The sequence below is a fragment of the Mya arenaria genome, chromosome 6 (assembly GCF_026914265.1).
Source record: "Mya arenaria isolate MELC-2E11 chromosome 6, ASM2691426v1".
NCBI classification, from domain to species: Eukaryota; Metazoa; Mollusca; class Bivalvia; order Myida; family Myidae; genus Mya; species Mya arenaria.
Genome location: NC_069127.1, coordinates 20676520 through 20696414, shown reverse-complemented (window position 1 = coordinate 20696414; position 19895 = coordinate 20676520). Strand labels below are relative to the sequence as shown.

General features: G+C 34.0%; 1 protein-coding gene across 1 annotated transcript; it reads right to left on the bottom strand.

Moving 5' to 3' along the window:
• Positions 1–1069: 1069 nt before the first annotated feature.
• LOC128238190 (uncharacterized) lies at positions 1070–14916 on the bottom strand. The gene is made up of 16 exons (XM_052953814.1): positions 14786–14916; positions 13905–13935; positions 12936–13167; positions 10934–11077; positions 9893–9991; positions 8440–8531; positions 7570–7743; positions 6845–6916; positions 5197–5243; positions 4313–4448; positions 3220–3323; positions 2717–2819; positions 2401–2550; positions 2026–2095; positions 1729–1795; positions 1070–1160 (listed from the first exon to the last, which is right to left on the bottom strand). Coding segments are annotated over exons 1-13 (1344 nt in total). The 5' UTR covers positions 14788–14916; the 3' UTR covers positions 1070–1160; positions 1729–1795; positions 2026–2095; positions 2401–2442.
• Positions 14917–19895: the final 4979 nt, after the last annotated feature.

Sequence of the window (19895 nt, the reverse complement as noted above, 5' to 3'; positions counted from 1 at the left end):
ACATGTCAAATACTTAATATATCGCGACTAGTTGCAATTCAGAATTTGATTTCAAGTTGTTGCGTTTATGGTTAATCGACAACGTTTATTCGCCCCATGTAAGCATTGTTCCACACGTGAGCTGACGACAAGAAAGTACATAATTATCATGCCAAGGTCAGCTTGTCGATAAGTTAAAAATTATTAAAAAAGCAGTTGCAATTAAAGACGTAATTAATTGCGCTCAGTTTATGTAGACAAGTCGACGGTGAACAAACGGGATAGATTAAAGGGGCACATGTATTTAGAATTAGTACACACACATGTTTTACGAAGATAAATATTGAGTGATAAACGTTCAACAACTTACTAAATAATGTATGCATGGAAACTATTAATTACTGATAACAATATTGTAACCGTTTATTAAATAGCTGAATACGCAACAAAATTAAATGATTGAGGAGTGTAAAAAGATTTACTGTCATCTACTATTGTCTCATAATGTAGAAACACCGTGTTTTTGCTCCTTTCGTTCAAATTTAACTCGATATCCTTCATAAGAACCGATGTTTTGACATGTACTATATTCATGTTATATATATATAATTCATGTTATATATATTAATATATATATATATATATATATATATATCGAATGTAAATACAAAAGCTGTTCTTAAAGATTTGATTAACATAGTGATGATATTTTTTTCTGAAGCAAGACTATTTTTTCAAATTTGATTTTTGAACAAAGTGAGATCGAGGCTAATATTTGAAAAAAAAATCGTCCAAGCGGGTCCACTAAGAAGTATTTTCAAGTGTTGACCAAGATCCAAGGGCGTTGGTTAAAACACTGTGTATTGTCATTTTTATCGCTGAACAGGGTAAACTGTAAACGATTATGTTAAAATTGTTTAGATAAATAATCTTTATTAACGAATACAACTAGCAGCACATATATACAACTGAAATCTAGACACGAGTATCGAGGCTAAAGCGAAACACACCACTTGCCTATAGTGTTCAGTCAACGACAGCACCAGATTTCAAAGATATAATACCTCATATAATTATATAATTACAACATACTTTATCTTGTCGATCTTTGACTTCCTTGCCATGGCTGTAATTCCACAAACACCAAACTTCACCACGATGCAAAGAAGGACAGCATTTACCTTTAACAAACATTGAATACATTCTGTCAAATGTCACTTTTTGTGTGGATTTCTAACGACAATTTGTTTCTTGAATTTTACTCTTTTACGGATCGGCATAATAATACAAATTACTGTATATTCTGCCACGACTACGAACTATGGTAAAGCAAATTTTAATAAAACAATTATAAACCGAGCACAACCCACTTTCTTCCACTTGCGAAACGTACAGTGATTCATATTCAACCGAAACTCGTTTATTACACAGGTTTAACTTTCAAAATTATATAGATCAATGAATATATTCAAAGTACCATGTGCATGCTTACGGAGGGTTTATTCGTACATTTCAGTGAAAAAGTATGTTCCTGATTAAATAAAAGTTAAACTAAACAACTAGAAGGTCATGTTGATTAAAAATAAGGAGGACTTTCATGTAAAAATTACGTTGGCACATTCTACTACATACAGGCTTTAAACTATCCAAATTTATACCACTAGTGAGGAGAATAAAAAGGGTAATGAACAATCGTGCCGCTAACAAGACATCGTCAATACACTCGAATAAATCCAACAGTATTCTTACTATGATGATGGTTAAAATAACGGCCACATAACTCCAGAACAGCCCGGATCCCACTTCCAACCAGCAACTGATGGAATAAAGAGTGTCAATAAGAAGTAAAAATGACCTTTCAGAGATGATTAGTTATGTTTATCAATTATGCAATTTGTTTTACTTTATTTTATTTACGCTAATATAGTCTCTCAAGAGCTTAAACTAATTGAACTGGCATCCTATTGGAACAAAACAGGAACATACTTCAAAATGTATCTAACAATGGCAAGTTATATTTAACAAACAGCTAAGAAATGTGCCTACAAGAATTCGTTGCCATATCCGTTTAATTGTGTCGCTCCCATCGATACACCGATAATGACTAATGGAATCACTGCAAATAACGTTTATTATCAATAATTTGTATGCTAAATAAACCAACTACAATTACAGAAATGCACAAACAACGCGGGCTAACACTCAAATCAGGAAATAAATTAATTTAAAAGTCAACCGCGCTATTTAGAAATATTTTGTAACGTAGAAAGGTACGATATATATTATATGACTGTACGGAAACACACCGGACATATACGGCGAATGAATCAAATTAACAAGACATGGCAAGTTTTATGACAAAAAACATTTCAAAAAGACATGTTAATATCAGAGAAGCACGAATCAGTAAAGGCAACTAACAAAATGCCGCCAAAATACACTGAATATACAGTTCTTGCTTTTTCAAAGGCTTAGAACGAGGAGGGCAATTGTAATGCCTTCTGCCAGCATCAGGAAGAACACCACCAGAATCGAGTAGTGCAGTAATACAGCAATTGCTGTGCACACATCCTGAAACATGGATTACTTTGTGTTATATCTGAGTATCATAACGAAGTAATGTTTGTCGTTAAGTTTCTGAGTAATAGACCGCTAGCATTTACGATTTAATGTTTACAATAAGTCAGTGTAAACGTTCGATGAAATACAACAATTAGAACATGTTTAAATTACATACCTTATTGCCTGTTTTGTCTACCCCAGTGAGAAATAAGATGTACGTGAATAAAAACGTACAGCAAAGAACAATCAGGTGAATCGAACGTCCAGACTTTACGGTGCTTAATATAAAATAATGTATATCATAAATGACTTCGTCCTGCAAACACCTGATAATAGTTATATAACAAATCATATTACTAGATAGGTGCCTTCCGGAGGTTACTACGTATTTGCACACAGCAGCCAAACATAAACCGATAAACAACTTTTTACGTGACGGCATAAATGAAAAGCGTTGTAAATTATTATCGTTAAATAGCGACCTTCCACATATGAACTACTAGCAATCGTCAATTTTTATTTTAACATCAGTAGATAATAGCCATTCGAACAAAGCACAGTGATGTTATATCGAAGCAACTTCATATGGTTACGTTTTTAGACTCATCTGTTAACATCAAGTATTAACCTCTTGCATTACGAAACGGTAACTCAAGAATATTAAAATATAGATCCTACCGCCAGAATACTGCGTATACAATTATGGTCAATACAAGGCCAACTATCGAAAATGAGCAGCCTACAATTGTGAATACTCGAAGAGCGTGCTCCTGTTGAATCATCTGAAATGTATAAAAGCCAGACCATTATCAGTTGTGACTCGTAAATTCTGATATGACAGATTTATTTACCTGCACATGTTAACAGTTCTTTGAATAAGGTCAGAAATGCAAAACTTTTTTTTCTATTCAAAATACACATTTGCGAGATCTAATAAGAAGAATAAGTTTTATTAACTAGGCAAGGTTACTTACTGTTTGCTAATATGATAATATCGGAATCACCAATGGGCATCAGATAGACTAAGTGTTTGTCATAGAAGTGAACGCCAGGGAATAAAAATAGTTCACCAGTACAGTTGATTGTTTATAAGACACCGTTTAGACATGCTGTTGTTATTGTATAAAAAAAAGACAATTGGAACACGAAAGATAAAAAATAATTCATTAATAACGGTTTAATTTTCCTGAACCAAATATGTTTTATTCTGTTGTGGGCTCGAAGATCAACGCATGAGAGACACCAAACGATTACACACTATGTCCCACGAAAGCACACACAGATGCCATACAGGGGCATACCTGGGCATATCCCAGTATACCCATGAATATAATTCGTTACTTAACCAAAAAATGGCAGGTGGTTAAATCCCAAAATCAGAAATAAACTTCAAAGACTGAGAGAGTGTATATTTGATCAATTACGAAAACCACCTTTAAAGAAACTAAAAATGGATAATTTTCTATTATTCGGGAATTTGAATTGTTTAATCTAATTGTTATTTAGCTGAATATTGGTGGTCGAAATGCTGATCCTTAAATTACAACATTCTTCAAAACTAATGAAAAACCTTCACACGTCGAATGTTCACTTAAGTGACGTGCGGGCGTACAACTCGAAATGCTTCAGGTACGTCCCTGACATATGCATTTTATTTGTTCCAATGCTTGATGGGAATGCCGATTAGTCAATGGAAGCAGGAGTTTACTTCGAGGTATAACCGGATAACTATTTTTTTACTTCACATATTAGTCTTCCTGTGTTTATTTACCTCAGGTGAAGGTGCTGAAGATATGATTGAAGGGTTCATCAATATAGCGAAATTCGTCAGGTGATCGCATTGACAGTGTACCATGCCCTCGGATACAATGTGTTCTATCAACCTGCATCCGTCCGTAGACCACTGGCTTGAAAAATGAAGTATTCATAGAGTAAGGTACGATTACGTTATTTCAACACACATGTACGACGTTGGAACTGGTGTTTTAGTTCAATATAAATCTCTGTAAATGGTGTTTTTGAATTCATTGAACAATAACTGCACCATGCACATCAAAAGAGAGCAAAACGCAAGTTATATATGATTTCAAACACGAGAGGTGGTCATTGTAACTGTGATGTACCATTTTGTCGATCGAACGTGAAGCTTTTATGTTTTGTAAACATCTTTGAGTGTTTTAAAGAAATGACAGATATGAATTAACTACGCAATCTGGTTGCTATTTAAGTGACGTTTCCCGGGTCCATATTTAAAAACGTTCGGTATTTAAATTGTAAATAAAAAATAAAGTGTGTTGAGCATTCTATTTTCATGTTTCTGATTATTGTTATTTCATGTCAGGTGAAACTCCTTTGGATTCTAATATTTTAGCGTTTACTTCTTGCATATACAAACTAGCATGCATAAACTTTCCAACGGTAATTTGATTTATGCACTCTAATTATTGAACTGTTTGACCTCATATTAAGCTCCGCCATCTGGTTACAATTCTGTTATTATAAGAAATACTGTATAATCAAAACAGCAAAGAACGCAAAATAAAATATGAGTCAAGTGGTTTTATGTTTGCGAAGCTATCATGCAAAGTAATGTGTATATCGATTAATTGTGGTGAATGGAAAATTCCTTAATCGTTCATATATTTTTAAACATACTTTTTTGATGTATCGAGGAACGAACACGTCGGATTACCAAGCAAATTCTGAAATAATAGAAAGCACAAAAAAACAAATTTTGGAGTTGGCATTTCACTAACAAAAACACTAACACATAATTTCTGATCATGTATTGTGTTATACCAATTTGCTTAGGAAAATATAACATTGATCATTTATTTTTATAACTTTTATATCGATATACAATTAATATGCAATCAATGAATTTTTTCAAAGTAATATATAAATTGTACTTCCATGTTCAATTGTATTAAACTATGTACAACTCTTATGATTTTTGTAACTTACATTGAAAATCTGAAATGAAATGTTAACTTGTTGTTGCATCAATCGTTCGTCGAAAGTGTACATGCTCAGTCCAAGTATCGGAGCATTGATAGTTTGTTCAGCAATTGAACTGTTGTTAACGCTTGCAATGTTGGACACATTCCGGTAAATTGTAGCGCTGTATGGCACATCTTCGTCAGCTATAATAGAAAATTAAAGCTTTGTTAGTTGACATAGATAATATTGTTTGGCAAACAGAGGGTTATTTATTTATTCTATAATCCAAACAAATATAAATTAATTCATGATAAATGTAGTAAATACAAAGCTCGAAGAAACTGGAACCATCGAAATGTAATCCACCAGTTCTTAGATTGTTGTGGCGTACCTTGATTGCATCGCGCTTGAATACTATCATTGTTGCCTTTGTTCCAACTTGCGCGGAAGTCAACATCTGGGAACTGTATAACGGAGCAATTGAACGCCTGGCCGAGTTTCACGGCTGGGCGAAGAAAAAAAGAAAGAACAACAACGAGATTAAGGGTGCATACACAGATGTCAAGATGTGATTATGAAAACATAAGGAACATCGGAACATACGATATATACAAGGACTAACCAAGCAGTCTAGAATTTTATCTAGGTCTTGTTAACTTCTAAAGGATTTTAAGGAATAACAGGCAATTGACGCGTGACACAAAACGTCAGAAGCAAAAGAGCACGAATAACACGAATATGGCAGTTAGCTAACGTGAGCGACTGTTAACATTGAACTGAGGTTTGTTGTGAAGCAAAAATAATATACGATACCTATATTTGCTTTGGTAATAGGGTTTAGTTGATGAACATTTGACAAGTTTGGCAAGGTACATATCCACTTTGGTCATAATTGTCTCTGCTCCAGTCCCGTTCTAGACGGTGAATAACATAACACAATCAAGTAAAAGTGTTAATTGACTAAACTATGAGATTATAAATAAATACGTATGTACACATAATCGATTTGTATAAGCTGCACTCTCACAGATTAAACGTTGTGACAACCTTTTTTTGTATTTTGTCCTGGAACTAGCCATTGTATGCGAAAATGCATTGAAACTAGTGATTAAAGACTGCTGACAAAAATCAGATCGCAGATTTTCATATTTCAGGTAAAAATTGATGTTTTATGCATTTTCTCAAACCGTTAGTAACGCATTTAGCCATTAAACATAAATTTTCAAACGGAAATATGAAAAACTACGATCAGATCTTTAGTCAGTAGTTTTATATCACTGGTTATAATATATTTACGCAAAAATTGGCTCATTCCAAGACGAAAAAATAATTCAGTTGAAATCGTTACATCATATCTACACACCTTGTCAATAATAGTTTTCCATGATCTGATATTACTATTGTCCATTAGATTGCTGGCAATTTCAACAAACAACTGAAAATAATATATAAAATATCATCATTATTTTTGAAGTGACTTTATTGGTTAACACAAATTTATTGTAATAAAACATGTTCAAAATATACAATATTTACTGAAGGAGTTATTGTGGTAATGGTACATGAGAAATAGACAAGTCATATATGCATTTTTTTAATAATCACAACAGAGTTGAAATAGAAGCTTCGCAGCTTATACTGTGGCTCGCTTCACAATATTGCTGCGTTGTTCGTATGTAATGTGATTGCTTTAAACATTTTATTGAAAAAAAAACGTTTGTAGCACAAATGAAAGTCTGACTGTTAGGAAATTAATTAAATATGATATAACAAAGAAACTATGTACAAGCAATTGGGTCCCTTAGTTATATTTTTTACCGAAAGAAACGCATATTCAATATAATGAATGAAAAACGAGACGAAGGTTTCTCTCATAAGCAGTATGTTTATACGAAAAAACACTCTAGTCTATTTCCAAGTAATACTGAAAATTGTCAGTTACGCTATTTAGTTTCCGGTGAAAAATAATCGCACTTGATATTTCACTAATAATATCTGTAATTTGCAAAATTAAGTGTTCTTTTACAAATTTTACAAATTTCCACGTTTATTACTAATCAATAACATATAGTGTCCATCGTAAATTACATCGGTCGTATTCGACCATAATGAATCGCTGGCGTTGATTCTTTCGGTAATTCCATCCAATATCTGTCCGGAAGTCTCAATGTCACCAACAGAAAGTCCCGTTGGCTTTTCTGTTGTAGACGTAGCTGTAGATAAATTCTTCAATATAGTCGATATGTTTCCTCCGTTTAGTATCTGTGAAAGAAAACCATGCAAAAACTGAACCAAACATACAGCAATTTCATATAATAATTAATGAAAGGTAAGAATTTGAAACTCCGTGTGTACGTATATATATATATATATTCATAAGTCCATTTTTGCACATATATTGAATTTGATAGTTCGCATTGACGTTTGCAGACACTATATGTTGGTTCGAAAGTACGAGCTATTATAATATAGCTACTACGATTACTTTTGGCATATATAACGACACTCGTGTCAAATGTGGTACGAAAGAACGATTTATTATTATATAGCTACTACGATAACCGGTTGGCATATATAAACCACCTTGTGTCAATTGTGGTATTACAGTGTACAAGCTATTATCATATAGCTACTACGATTACTTGTTGGCTTATATAACGACACTCGTGTCAAATGAGGTACGAACGTACGATTTATTATTATATAGCTACAACGATAACCGTTTGGCATATATAAACAACATCGTGTCAAATGTGTTATTACAATGTACGACATATTATTATATAGCCACTACGATGACCTGTTGGCATATATAACGACCCTCGTGTCACATATGGTACAGTGTACAATCTATTATAATATTGCTATTACGATGACCTGTTGGCATACATAAGGACCCTCTTTATCAACTGTGGTACAAACGTGTACGATTTATTATCAGATAGCTACAACGATTACCTGTTGGTATATAATCCCGATGTCATCTGCTGTACATAAATACTTTGGCTCTTCATACACTCCACTTGCACTGCAGTTGCGCAAAATTGAACCTGTAAAATGTTTGTTTTCTAATGATTGTGTTGGTTTATTTATGATTTCAAGGGTCTAGTATGGATGTTCTAAATGTAGAATTAAAAAGAAGGTTGTGTGCGATGCACGATGAATTGAGTATCTTATTATAAACGTATTTATTTAACAGACAGTTTTTCAATGTCACTGCGACGTTGACTTTTGACCTTCTTATCTCAAAATCAATAGAGTGCATCTACTAGTCATAACAAACTTACATACTAAGTTTCTGGGTCTTACCTTTCTCAAGTTATTGAGCGGATACGAAGTGTAATGTATTTGCCGACCGACCGACTGACTTACTAACTGACAGACGGACAGGGAAAAACAATATGTTTATCCCATTGTTAAAACGTTAATAGACAATGTGTGTTTATTCGACTATACTTTTAGAATTGGCCATTAAATAGAGTATTACGTAAGATTCGCAAATGTCACTGTGTGTACATTAAAAACATTGACGTTAAAAGGAAATTATACGACATCTATATCAATGCATTGCAAATATTTCCTTATGTTTACCATTCCTTGATATATTAGTGTCTTGAATTTTATAAAAATGGAGCTAATGTTATCGTTTTCTACCTGCGCCTCATTTTCCTGTGTTCAATATAAAGACAATTATTAATATCGTGATAGTATGTTTGAAAGTTAATGTCAATCCATCAGAGTTAACAAAAGTCTAAGAAAACAAAACCAAAAACCCAAGACAGTAAACAGAATTCCATTCACAGTTTTATCTAAATAAGGCCATGTTTAAAATATCTACAAATTGGTCAACTTAGGTTATAATGTCGAATACCATTCGGAAAGTAAACATATCATCATTGAAGTGTGTTTGGATTTGAGTCTGTACAAAAAAGTATTTTTAGTCCATTAAAACAGGAAAAACATAACAGAAGTTTCCCTCAATTGCAGATTTAAGCAAGTCCAAAGGTTCTCCTTTCTTTGACATTTGCTGTTTTTTCTCTGATATTTGAAAGGCTTTAATGAATGCCGAAAAGAGAATTAGATTGTTTGGTCACTTACATCCGTAAAACATGAATTGTCTTTTTTGTTAAAGCAAAAACAAATGTTCTAATTGACAAGACCCACTCATATATTATTCTTATCAATGTGTTCTTTAAACATTATCTCTTTCAATAAAACTTAAGGATATCGTGAATTAACAAATACCGCCATCTGTACATTTTAGTGGCTAATTTCTGCCATTTCATATTCTCTCCAGTTAGCCTCGCAATTTCGTATTTACGCCATTTCATGTGGAAATTTCTTCACTTTCCCTTTTCGCCGCGAATAGGAGAAAAACATGAAATGGTAGTTATAAGCAACCAAAGTTAACCGTTATAATGTCCTGGGCAGTTCATTTTCTCTGTATACCCAAGTCGACCTGGTGGCCATTTTGTGTTTGCAAAGTCTGTATCTGCAGGGCATTCTGAAACTATAAAACACTCTTCGTGTCATTAAAAGCGTAATATGTTTATTAATTATATTATTATAGTTCAATATATTTTAATATTTCGTTGAAACAATAGAGATGATGGAAACACTACATGTGTAAGAGCGCAAACTTTTGGACTACATTTTGTGCAGTTTTTCATCAGAACATGCTTAGTTCAAACACAAGATGAGTTGTGATAAACTTTGTTTATAAGAACGTAAACTTTTTGACTACTTTTTGTGCACTATTTCATCGAGTTATGCTACATTCAAACAAAAGAGTTTTTGTGGAACAATACGTGTACAAGAACGTGAACTTGTTAACTACTTTTTGTGCACGATAACATCGTGATATGCTACGTTCAAACTGAAGAGAGGTTGTTGAACAATATTAGTGCTGGTTTTTAGACTTTGTGGGCACTAGTTCATCGTGATATTCTACGTTCAAACAAAAGAGAGGTTGTTGAACACCACGTGTACAAGTACGTGAAATTGTGGACTACCTTTCAACTACTTAATTGAGATATGTGTTCAATAAATAAATTTAATAGACTTGCATAAAAGCACGAGGAACGTGATTTATGCGACTATCAGTCACCCAATAAATGTAAAGTTTAAAGATGTGATTTGCTAACGACCTTTTAATTTTTGCCTGTACTTGTAGCTACACGCATAAGTTCAGGTACACGTGATATTGCACAACCTCATAAATGCTGACTTGAATACTTTCATACACCCACAAGAAACCTGAGTATGTGTAAAAACAATTTGCTCCTTCTCAAGTCGAGGGTCAGAAATCAGGAGCGCCTTTAATTACATAGGGTACTGTAATCTGTGTTTGAATAGTAGGGCTATTGTAAACTGTGTTTGGATAGTAGGGCTATTATACAACTGTCTGTATCATAGCGCTCTCGTAAGCTAATTCGAAACATGTCATACTTACATCTGATATTTACTAGAAAACTGGTTCTGTGCGACTCATTTCCGGCTGATATGTTGACCCGACACGGTCTTTGTTGAGTCAGTAACGTGGAATTAGCGAACAAGATGTTGTTTTGAGTAAACAACAGGGATGATGCTTCAACACCTATAAAAATAACCTTTTTTGTCAAATAACAACGGATAACGTAGTTTTCAACTAAAGAGCAATTGTACCAGCAAGCTAAAAGGAATGAGTTAGTATTGTCTAGTTTTAATCCAAAATCCTTTTGGAATTTGTTAAAAAGCCCCAAAATATTAGAAAAAGAGAACCTCTAGATGCTGCTACATGGCGAAGCTATTTTCGAGGTTTGTTATTAAATGGTGATCAACCACATCTGAACGAAATAGCTTTTGAAACGAATAGATTTTGACGAATACGTTTCCATTTAAAATTGTGATATTACTGACGGGGAGTATATTACAAGCATTTCAAAATCCAAAAAGGGGAACTCTCAGGGACCTGATTGATAACGGGCTGAATTTTACCAAAAGTACAAGACAAGCCATAACTCCAGCGTTGCGAAAGTTATTGCATGGGCATGGGGTTTAAATACGGGTGAATTTCCGGATATTTGGAGAGAGAGTTTTATTGTTCCAGTGCACATGTCGGGCTCTAAAGAAGGCCAATCAAATTATATGGGTATTTCTCTTATAAACGTTATGTATAAAATATTTTCAAATGGATTGTTTGCATGGGCAAAACAGTTTCTCAAAATTGATGAGGCACTGGCTGGATTTCGGACAGATTTTTCGACAACAGATACTATATATACTTTACAGTAAAGTATGGTTCAGAAATAAACCAGTACACCCGGGGGAAATTCTATGTATCATACGTCGATTTTAAAATGCGTTTAGTGGATTGATACACCATAACTTGTTTAAAAGTTTGCATAAAATAGGAGTTCAGGGAAAGCTTTTCCTTGTATTAAAGTCTATGTATTGAAATCTACGCGGGTGAGTCCGAGTTGGCACAGTTGCACAGTTCTTTATTTGTAACGTTGGCACGAGACAAGGGGAGATAACCAGTAAAAATGTTTAATCTATATATTAATGAGTTATTTTCCATCCTATGGTCAAAGGGACATACGGGTATTTTAATTTCTGAGCAATTCGCGGATATTATATGCATCATTTATGCAGATGACGCGGCGAACTGCGCTGACACTGGTATTGAATTACAATTACAACCAAATTATATTTCGGCCTTCTGCAAAAATAAGCTTTTTATAACTTTGTTAAACACAGACAAATATTTATTATTTATCTACCATTTTATGCGAGGAAAAATTGTTAGCGAGATCTCGATGTTCTAACCATAAATAGTTTTTTTGAGGCTGGTCGACATTTGGGTATCGAAAGGGAAAATCTAGTGTGTAGATATTGCTTAATTTATTTTGACATCAGATGTATAGAAGATTTTCATGTATTCTTTCAATGTATTTTTAGACAAGAAAGGCAAGACAAATGACTGTCATTAAGAAAATACAACTCTAAAGACTTCATGTTTTGTATTGTATATGTTGCATTATTGGCCGAAGGTCTTTTCTAAAAAAAATGATTTGACTTAACTTGACATTTGCGTTCACATTTGTTTAGTATCTCTAAGGAAATACTTCATTTGCCTTTTGATTTATGTAACTTTACATAACATATATAGTTATGGAATAAATGAAGAACATTTATTTCGATGAATTTGATCCATCCATCCATCCATCCATCCATCCATCCATCCATGCGTCCGTCCGTCCATGCATGCATGCATGCATCCATCCATCCATCCACCCACCCATCCATCCATCCATCCATCCATCCATCCATCCATCAATCAATATCCATCAATCCAGCCATCCACCAAGACATCCATCCATCATACTTTTTATTTATTTAATTATTCTCATGTTCAAAACTTTATTTTCGAAGTTTCATCCCATTGCCGAACAGCTGTGTACAGAAAAACTTACCATATCTCGTACAATTTTCCATTACAACTGTGAAGTTAATAACTCTGTTCGCTGGTGTAGAGTCTCTGTCTACACAGTACGTATTGAGATCACCCACGATGTATACTTTACGATTGGTAGAAGATGGAAGATAAAGAGTAACTTCCGGTTGGCAAACTGCTGCGTTATCATCCACATCTCTTACTGTCATTGAAATGGTCGCTTCAGTGTACAGGCCCAGCGGATCCGACGCCTACGGTAAAGTGATTCATAAGTTTAAGTTTATTACATTATACATTTGACAATATATCCGTGAGCAAACACGTTATAGAAGATACATTGTTATACAAATAAGCCATAAGTCGTAAGAGAGCGAAAAGAGGATATGTTTTCTATAACATTTATGAAATGTTTTCGTAATTCAAACGCTTTATACACATATATCGCCTAATTTCTATTAACAACAGCTTTTTGAGAGGTCATGAAGCCAATAACTTTCAACATATTCCGTCTTTTAAAGTATAATAGTAATACGGTTGTTGAGTTAGCGCAGTGGATAGCGTTATCGGTTCTCACCAAGTCGTCCCGTCAACACAATGCAACACTTTCGCGCCACTTCGTGCCAACCACAGTGACTAAGCATGTTAATAAATTGGGTGGTCAGTGTATATAAACACAATTCAATGTTTTATACTAGAATAACGATATACATCTCATGATAGTTAACACAACCCTGCCATGTACAAAAGCCTGCAGCAGTAATTAGAATAACATTAGACAGTAGGCGGAGCCTAATATTTATTAGCAGCTCTGAGTAATCATGGTTACATTTTATATGAATGGAATAACAAACATAAATTTAGTTTAATAATAAAATAAGTTTATATAACTGTAGTCACGATCGCTGTAAAATCAACTGAAGTTTCATCCAAATGATTAATATATATGGTAAATTGTTTATGGACTTATGTATAACCATTTTTTACTTACCCGAACAGAAATAACTTCAATTGGTCCGTACCTGAAAGAAACAACAATGACTTTTTTTTCTACTGACCTTAATATAAAGTACATAAACAACTTGGCCTTTCAGTATTATTGAAAAAAATTATTGTCCCGTTTTTGAAAATACCTAATAGATATTGGTTTTCCGAATTATGCAAGCTACCCGGGTTTTTAACCTGTCTCAAGACACATGCACTAGACATAAAAAACATAAGTCTCAGATTGATAACGCATTATTTAAACATTAAAATGACTCGACGGGGGTGAGATTTGATCTTTATCCAGTTTCAAAAGTAAAAACAAGGTAATTAAATGATAATAATAATAATAACAATCAATGTGCTATCATTTGTGAAGTTGTGCTCTGCTTAATCAAGTATAAGCAAACCAATTTGCGAAATGTAACTTAAACCTGCGGTGCTCAACATTTTCAGAGGAATTGTTTGGGCTTGGATGTTATTTATCAGTTTCAATATAGGTATTTAAGAAATAATTTGCCCACTCTCAAAGATCAAATTTTACATTGAATGCAAATGTTTGAAGACTTTTCAAAGAAGACAACCCAAGGACTACCCATATGCAGTAGTATTTGTTTAGGCGGTATCAAAGTAACTTTTTAAACAATTGCGACTAAAAAATGACAACGACAAAACACCATCACACTAGCTGATTATGTTCTATTTGTGATGAATATAAGAGAGTGTATGTGTTTTGTAAAAAAGCATTCCATGTGAACTTATCATCGGCAATTATTACTTAATTATTACTTTATTATTGATTCGATTGTAAAACAAATGTATATTCTGTTAAATGAATTATAATTTAAGTATATTGTGTAACGTTGTGCTCTATATGAAGATACTTACATGTGAGAAGTATTTCTTTGGAATGTGTCTGCATCTATAGGCTTAATCAGCTCCAAATGTTGAAACCATAAAACGGCTGAACCGTTGTCTTTTGTCGCTCTAGGGAATGACGAATCTGCAACAAAGGCAAGATAAATTTAGATATTTGACAATTTTACCAGCTTTGGCTTGAAGAAACAATTATTGTCTGGACAATACAATGGGATCTGCATAAACAAGCCCAGTATTCAAATATGTGGGCAAAATCCTGTTTAGAGGAACAACACTAAAATATACTGAACGAGAGACACGAACCGTACAAACGACACATACATTCCTCACATGCATCAACTAGCTTAAAGAATAACAGTCACCGCCGTACAAGAGACGGGTAACACTAGGTCACTAGTGGGTGTAAATTAGATGTTGCGCGTACAAATACTTTTTCTAACGTCTGTATCTTTGAAGAGTCTTTGAACAGTTGGCGTCTGTTAAGACAGCTACTGGTACCAACATTTGAAAATCCTTGGCTTTTATCCAATGAAAACAACCCCAGATCTATATGGAAGGTTTACAATGTCAAAAGTCTTTACATTAACATACTCTGCAAGTAAATCGCGTAGTAATTTCAATTAAACTTTAATTAAACAGTTAAATATAATACCTTAACTCTTGGACATCTTAATTATGAATGAAAATAAACACTGGCAATCCAGTTAAATCAGATATACAACAAAATACGTTAAAACACTATAATTGTTTAAAAATAGTTGAAAACAATGACAGCAACTGGCACCAAATGTTCAGACAACTTTTATTACCAAATGCTGACGTCTATTATGATAGATACCATTACCAAATGTTGACGTCCATAGGGACAGATAATATAACCAAATGTTGGCGTCTGTTAAGACAGCCAATAGTACTAAATGTTGGCATCTGTTAAGATAGCTACTGTTACCAAATGTTGGCGTCTGTTAAGACAGCCAATAGTACTAAAGGTTGGCGTCTGTTAAGATAGCTACTGTTACCAAATGTTGACGTCTGAAAAGACAGATACTATTACCAAATGTTGGCGTCTGTTAATATAGCTACTGTTACTAAATGTTGACGTTTGTAAAGACAGATACTATTACCAAATGTTGGCGTCTGTGAAGATAGCTACTGTAACAAAATGATGGCGTCTGTTAAGACAGCCAATAATACTAAATGTTGGCGTCTGTTAAGACAGACACTTTTACCAAATGTTGACGTCTGTAAAGATAGCTACTGTTACCACATGTTTGCGTCTGTTAAGATAGCTACTGTTACCAACTATTGGCGTCTGTTAAGACAGCTACTGGAACTAAATGTTGGCGTCTGTTAAGAGAGCTACTGTTACCAAATGTTACCGTCTGTAAAGACAGATACTGTTTCCAAATGTTGACGTCTGTACATATAGCTTCTGTTACCAAATGTTGGCGTCTGTTAAGATAGCTACTGTTACTAAATGTTGTCGTCTGTAAAGACAGATACTATTACCAAATGTTGGCGTCTGTTAAGACAGCTACTAGTACCAAATGTTGTCGTCTGAAAAGACAGATACTATTACCAACTGTTGACGTTTGTTGATACAGCAAATGGTCACAATTGTTGGCGTCTGTTAAAACAGCTACTATTTCAAAATGTGAGCGTCTGTTAAGATAGCTACTATTACCCAATGTTGACGTCTGTTAAGGTCGCTAATTACTTATACCAAATGTGTACGTCTGTTAAGATAAGTAGACTGATACCAAATGTTAACGTCTGTTTAGATTGCTATTGCTGACATATTTTGACGCCTGGTAAGAAAGCTACTCTTACCAAATGTTGTCGTCGGTTAATATCACTACTTGTACCAAAAGTTGACGTCTGTTTAGACAGCTGCTATTACCAAATGTTGACGTCTGTTAAGATAGCTGCTACTACCAAATGTTGACGTCTGTTAAGATAGCTGCTATAACCAAATGTTGACGTCTGTTAAGGCAGCTGCTATTACCAAATGCTTCCGTATGTTAAAATAGCTGCTATTACCAAATGTTGACGTCTGTTGAGACAGCAGCTATTACCAAATGTTGACGTCTTTTAAGATAGCTACTGTAACCAAATGTTGACGTATGTTAAGACAGCTGCTATTACCAAATGTCAAGATAGTTACTGTTACCAAATGTTGACGTCTGTTAAGATCGCTACTTTTACCAAATGTTGACGTCTGTTTAGATAAGTAAACTGGTACCAAATGTTGACATATATCAAGAAGCTACTGTTTCTAAATGTTGAAGTCTGTTAAGACAGCTTCTTGTACCAAATGTTGACATATGTTCAGACAACTTCTGGTACCAAATGTTGACGTATGTTTAGATAGCTACTGCTATCAAATGTTGAAGGCCGTTAAAATAGATTCTGGTACCAAATGTTGAAGTTTTTTAAGGCAGCTTCTGGTACCAAATGTTGACGTCTGTTAAGATACCTATTGGTACTACTTGTTGACGTCTGTTAAGACGGCTACTCGTTCCAAATGTTGACTTATCTTTACACAGATAATGGTACCAAATGTTGACGTATGTTTACACAGCTAATGGTACCAAATGTTGACGTATGTTAAGCCAGCTTCTGATACCAAGTGTGATGTTTGTTAAGATAGCTTTTGGTACCAAATGTTGACGTATGAAAAGTAAGCTTCTAGTATCTATGTTGACGTATGTTAAGACAGCTACTGGTATCAAATGTTGACGTCTGTTTAGATAGCTACTGGTACTAAATGTTGACGTCTGTTAAGAAAGCTTCTGGTACCAAATGTTGACGTATGTTAAGACAGCTGCTATTACCAAATGTTGACGTCTGTAAAGATAGCTTCGGGTACCAAATGTTGACGTATGTTAAGACAGCTACTGTTACCAAATGTTGGTTTCTGTTAAGACAGCTACTATAACAAAATGTTGACTTCTGTTAAGACAGCTACTGGTACTAAATGTTGACGTATGTTAAGATAGCTACTGGTACCAAATGTTGACGTATGTTAAGATAGCTACTGGTACCAAATGTTGGCGTCTATTAAGACAGCTACCATAACAAAATGTTGAAGTATGTAATGACAGCCACTGTTACCAATGTTGACGTGTGTAAAGACAGCTTCTGGTGTCTAATGTTGACGTCTGTTAAGACAGCCAATGGTACCAAATGTTGACGTATGTTAAGAAAGGTACTGGTATCAACTGTTGAGGTCTGATAAGATAGCTACTGTTACCAAATGTTTGAACATATAGGGTATCAATTTACTTAAACTCTATTTAGATAACGAAATATATTTGGTGATTTTTGTCGTTATGAGATTTCCTTAATTGTAGAGAGATTGATGAGTCCAGCATCCCCAACATCCGGATCAAGAATTGTTACTAAATATACATTTGTCCCGACGGCAGTGTTTTCAGCTACATCAAACGTGGATTGTAAGCCGACAAACATCGGAGGATCAATCTCACTTATAGCTGTTATTGTTATGGCTATGGTTTTATTTCTATTATACGAATCTTTTGCCTTAAAGGTAATCTAAAAATTAAAGAAAAACACACACACATAAGCATGAAAGATATTTAGGTTCTGTTTCTAGGAAAGACTTTATTTAAACGAAAGGAACACTACATTGATATGTATATGCAAAGTTTCTAATACGTAATTGGTATTTTGCGATTTTGCTTTTCGTCAGTGAAAGTAAAGATTTTTTACATTTATTTAATACTTATATAAAGCATGCAAGCAAATTTCAGTAAACGAAAATATTGATATCGATTTGCATCCTATACGAATTTAAACTGATATATATTACATTGATGTATACGCCGACGGGGACCTGCTTCCGTGCATATAGGCGAACACTGGATGGATTAAAATCAAGTATGTTATAGAAATAGATTTGAAACGCTTGGTCAAATACCGTAGCGAGTAACGGATACACAAATGAACAATTGCTTAAGTCGACTTCAGTGTTGTTGGTATATTGCAGTCCATTGAAAAGCCTTCCTGTATCATTTGACATATAGTGAATTATATCGCAGTTTTCATTTGGTGTGGCCTGTGTAGTTGAACTTGTCGTTGATGTTGTTGTTGATGTCGTGGGTAATGAAGTTGAGGTTGAAGTTGAGATTAAAGTTGTTGTTGAAGTTGTTAAAGTTGTTGTTTTGGGTGTTGGCGGTCCAGTTGGTTCTTGCGTTGTTGCAGCTGAAATATATAATTAAGAATTTGGCTCAGTCAAACAATATATCAGCAAGAAATGTTTCTGTTTTAGTAAGAAGTAACAACATGATATATGGCAGCAGTCCCAATAGGTAATGTCGAACATCTTGGTCTTACTTTTACCTAAATTCTATTATTTAACAACAATCGTACGAATTTCAACTGCAAAATACATACGTATTAAAACATACAGTTTAAGTGAAGCACCTGTAACTACTTAATTCATAATGCATTCATGAAAACATATTAATTACCGATACCCAGATTGTAACCGTGTATTTAAAAGCTGAAAACGCCAAAAATATTAAATGATTGGTAAGTATTTTAGTGTCTTTACTGTAATCCACGTAAGTCTCGTAAGGTGAAAATACCATGTTGTCTGCACCGTTCTTTCAAATTTTACTCGATATCATTCATTAAAATCAATGCTTTCGACACTAATTCATCCTTTTTGGTTTATTAAAACAATTGTACTAATTGTTGTAAATCGTATATGGGAGTAAGAGTGCATCTTTAAAGCTGGACTCTCATAGATCATTTTAACAACTTTTTTTTATTTTATGTCTTGGAAAGAGCAAATTTTTGCATAAATATCTGCAATCCAATAATATAAGATTGCTGACAAAAAATCAGGTCGCAGATATTCATATTTCCATTCGAAAATTAATGTTTTATGGCTAAAACCGTTACTGACGGTTTAAGACAAATGCATAAAACATCATTTTTTAACTTAAATATTAGTATCTGCGATCTGATTTTTTTCAGAAGTCTTATATAACTGGTTGTCATGGATTTTCGCAAAAATGGCTCGTTCCAAGACAAAAAACCCCCAAAAAAACCCGTTTAATCTGTGAGAGTGCAGCTTTAATTAAGGTGTAGC

What these genes read in the sequence shown, in the direction of transcription:
- LOC128238190 (XM_052953814.1), bottom strand. An exon ending in TTTTCTAGTAAATATCAGAT is followed by an intron (nt 9,992 to 10,933) that starts GTAAGTATGACA and finishes AGTGTTTTATAG; the next exon opens with TTTCAGAATGCCCTGCAGAT. An exon ending in CTGCCCAGGACATTATAACG is followed by an intron (nt 8,532 to 9,892) that starts GTTAACTTTGGT and finishes AACATTTTACAG; the next exon opens with GTTCAATTTTGCGCAACTGC.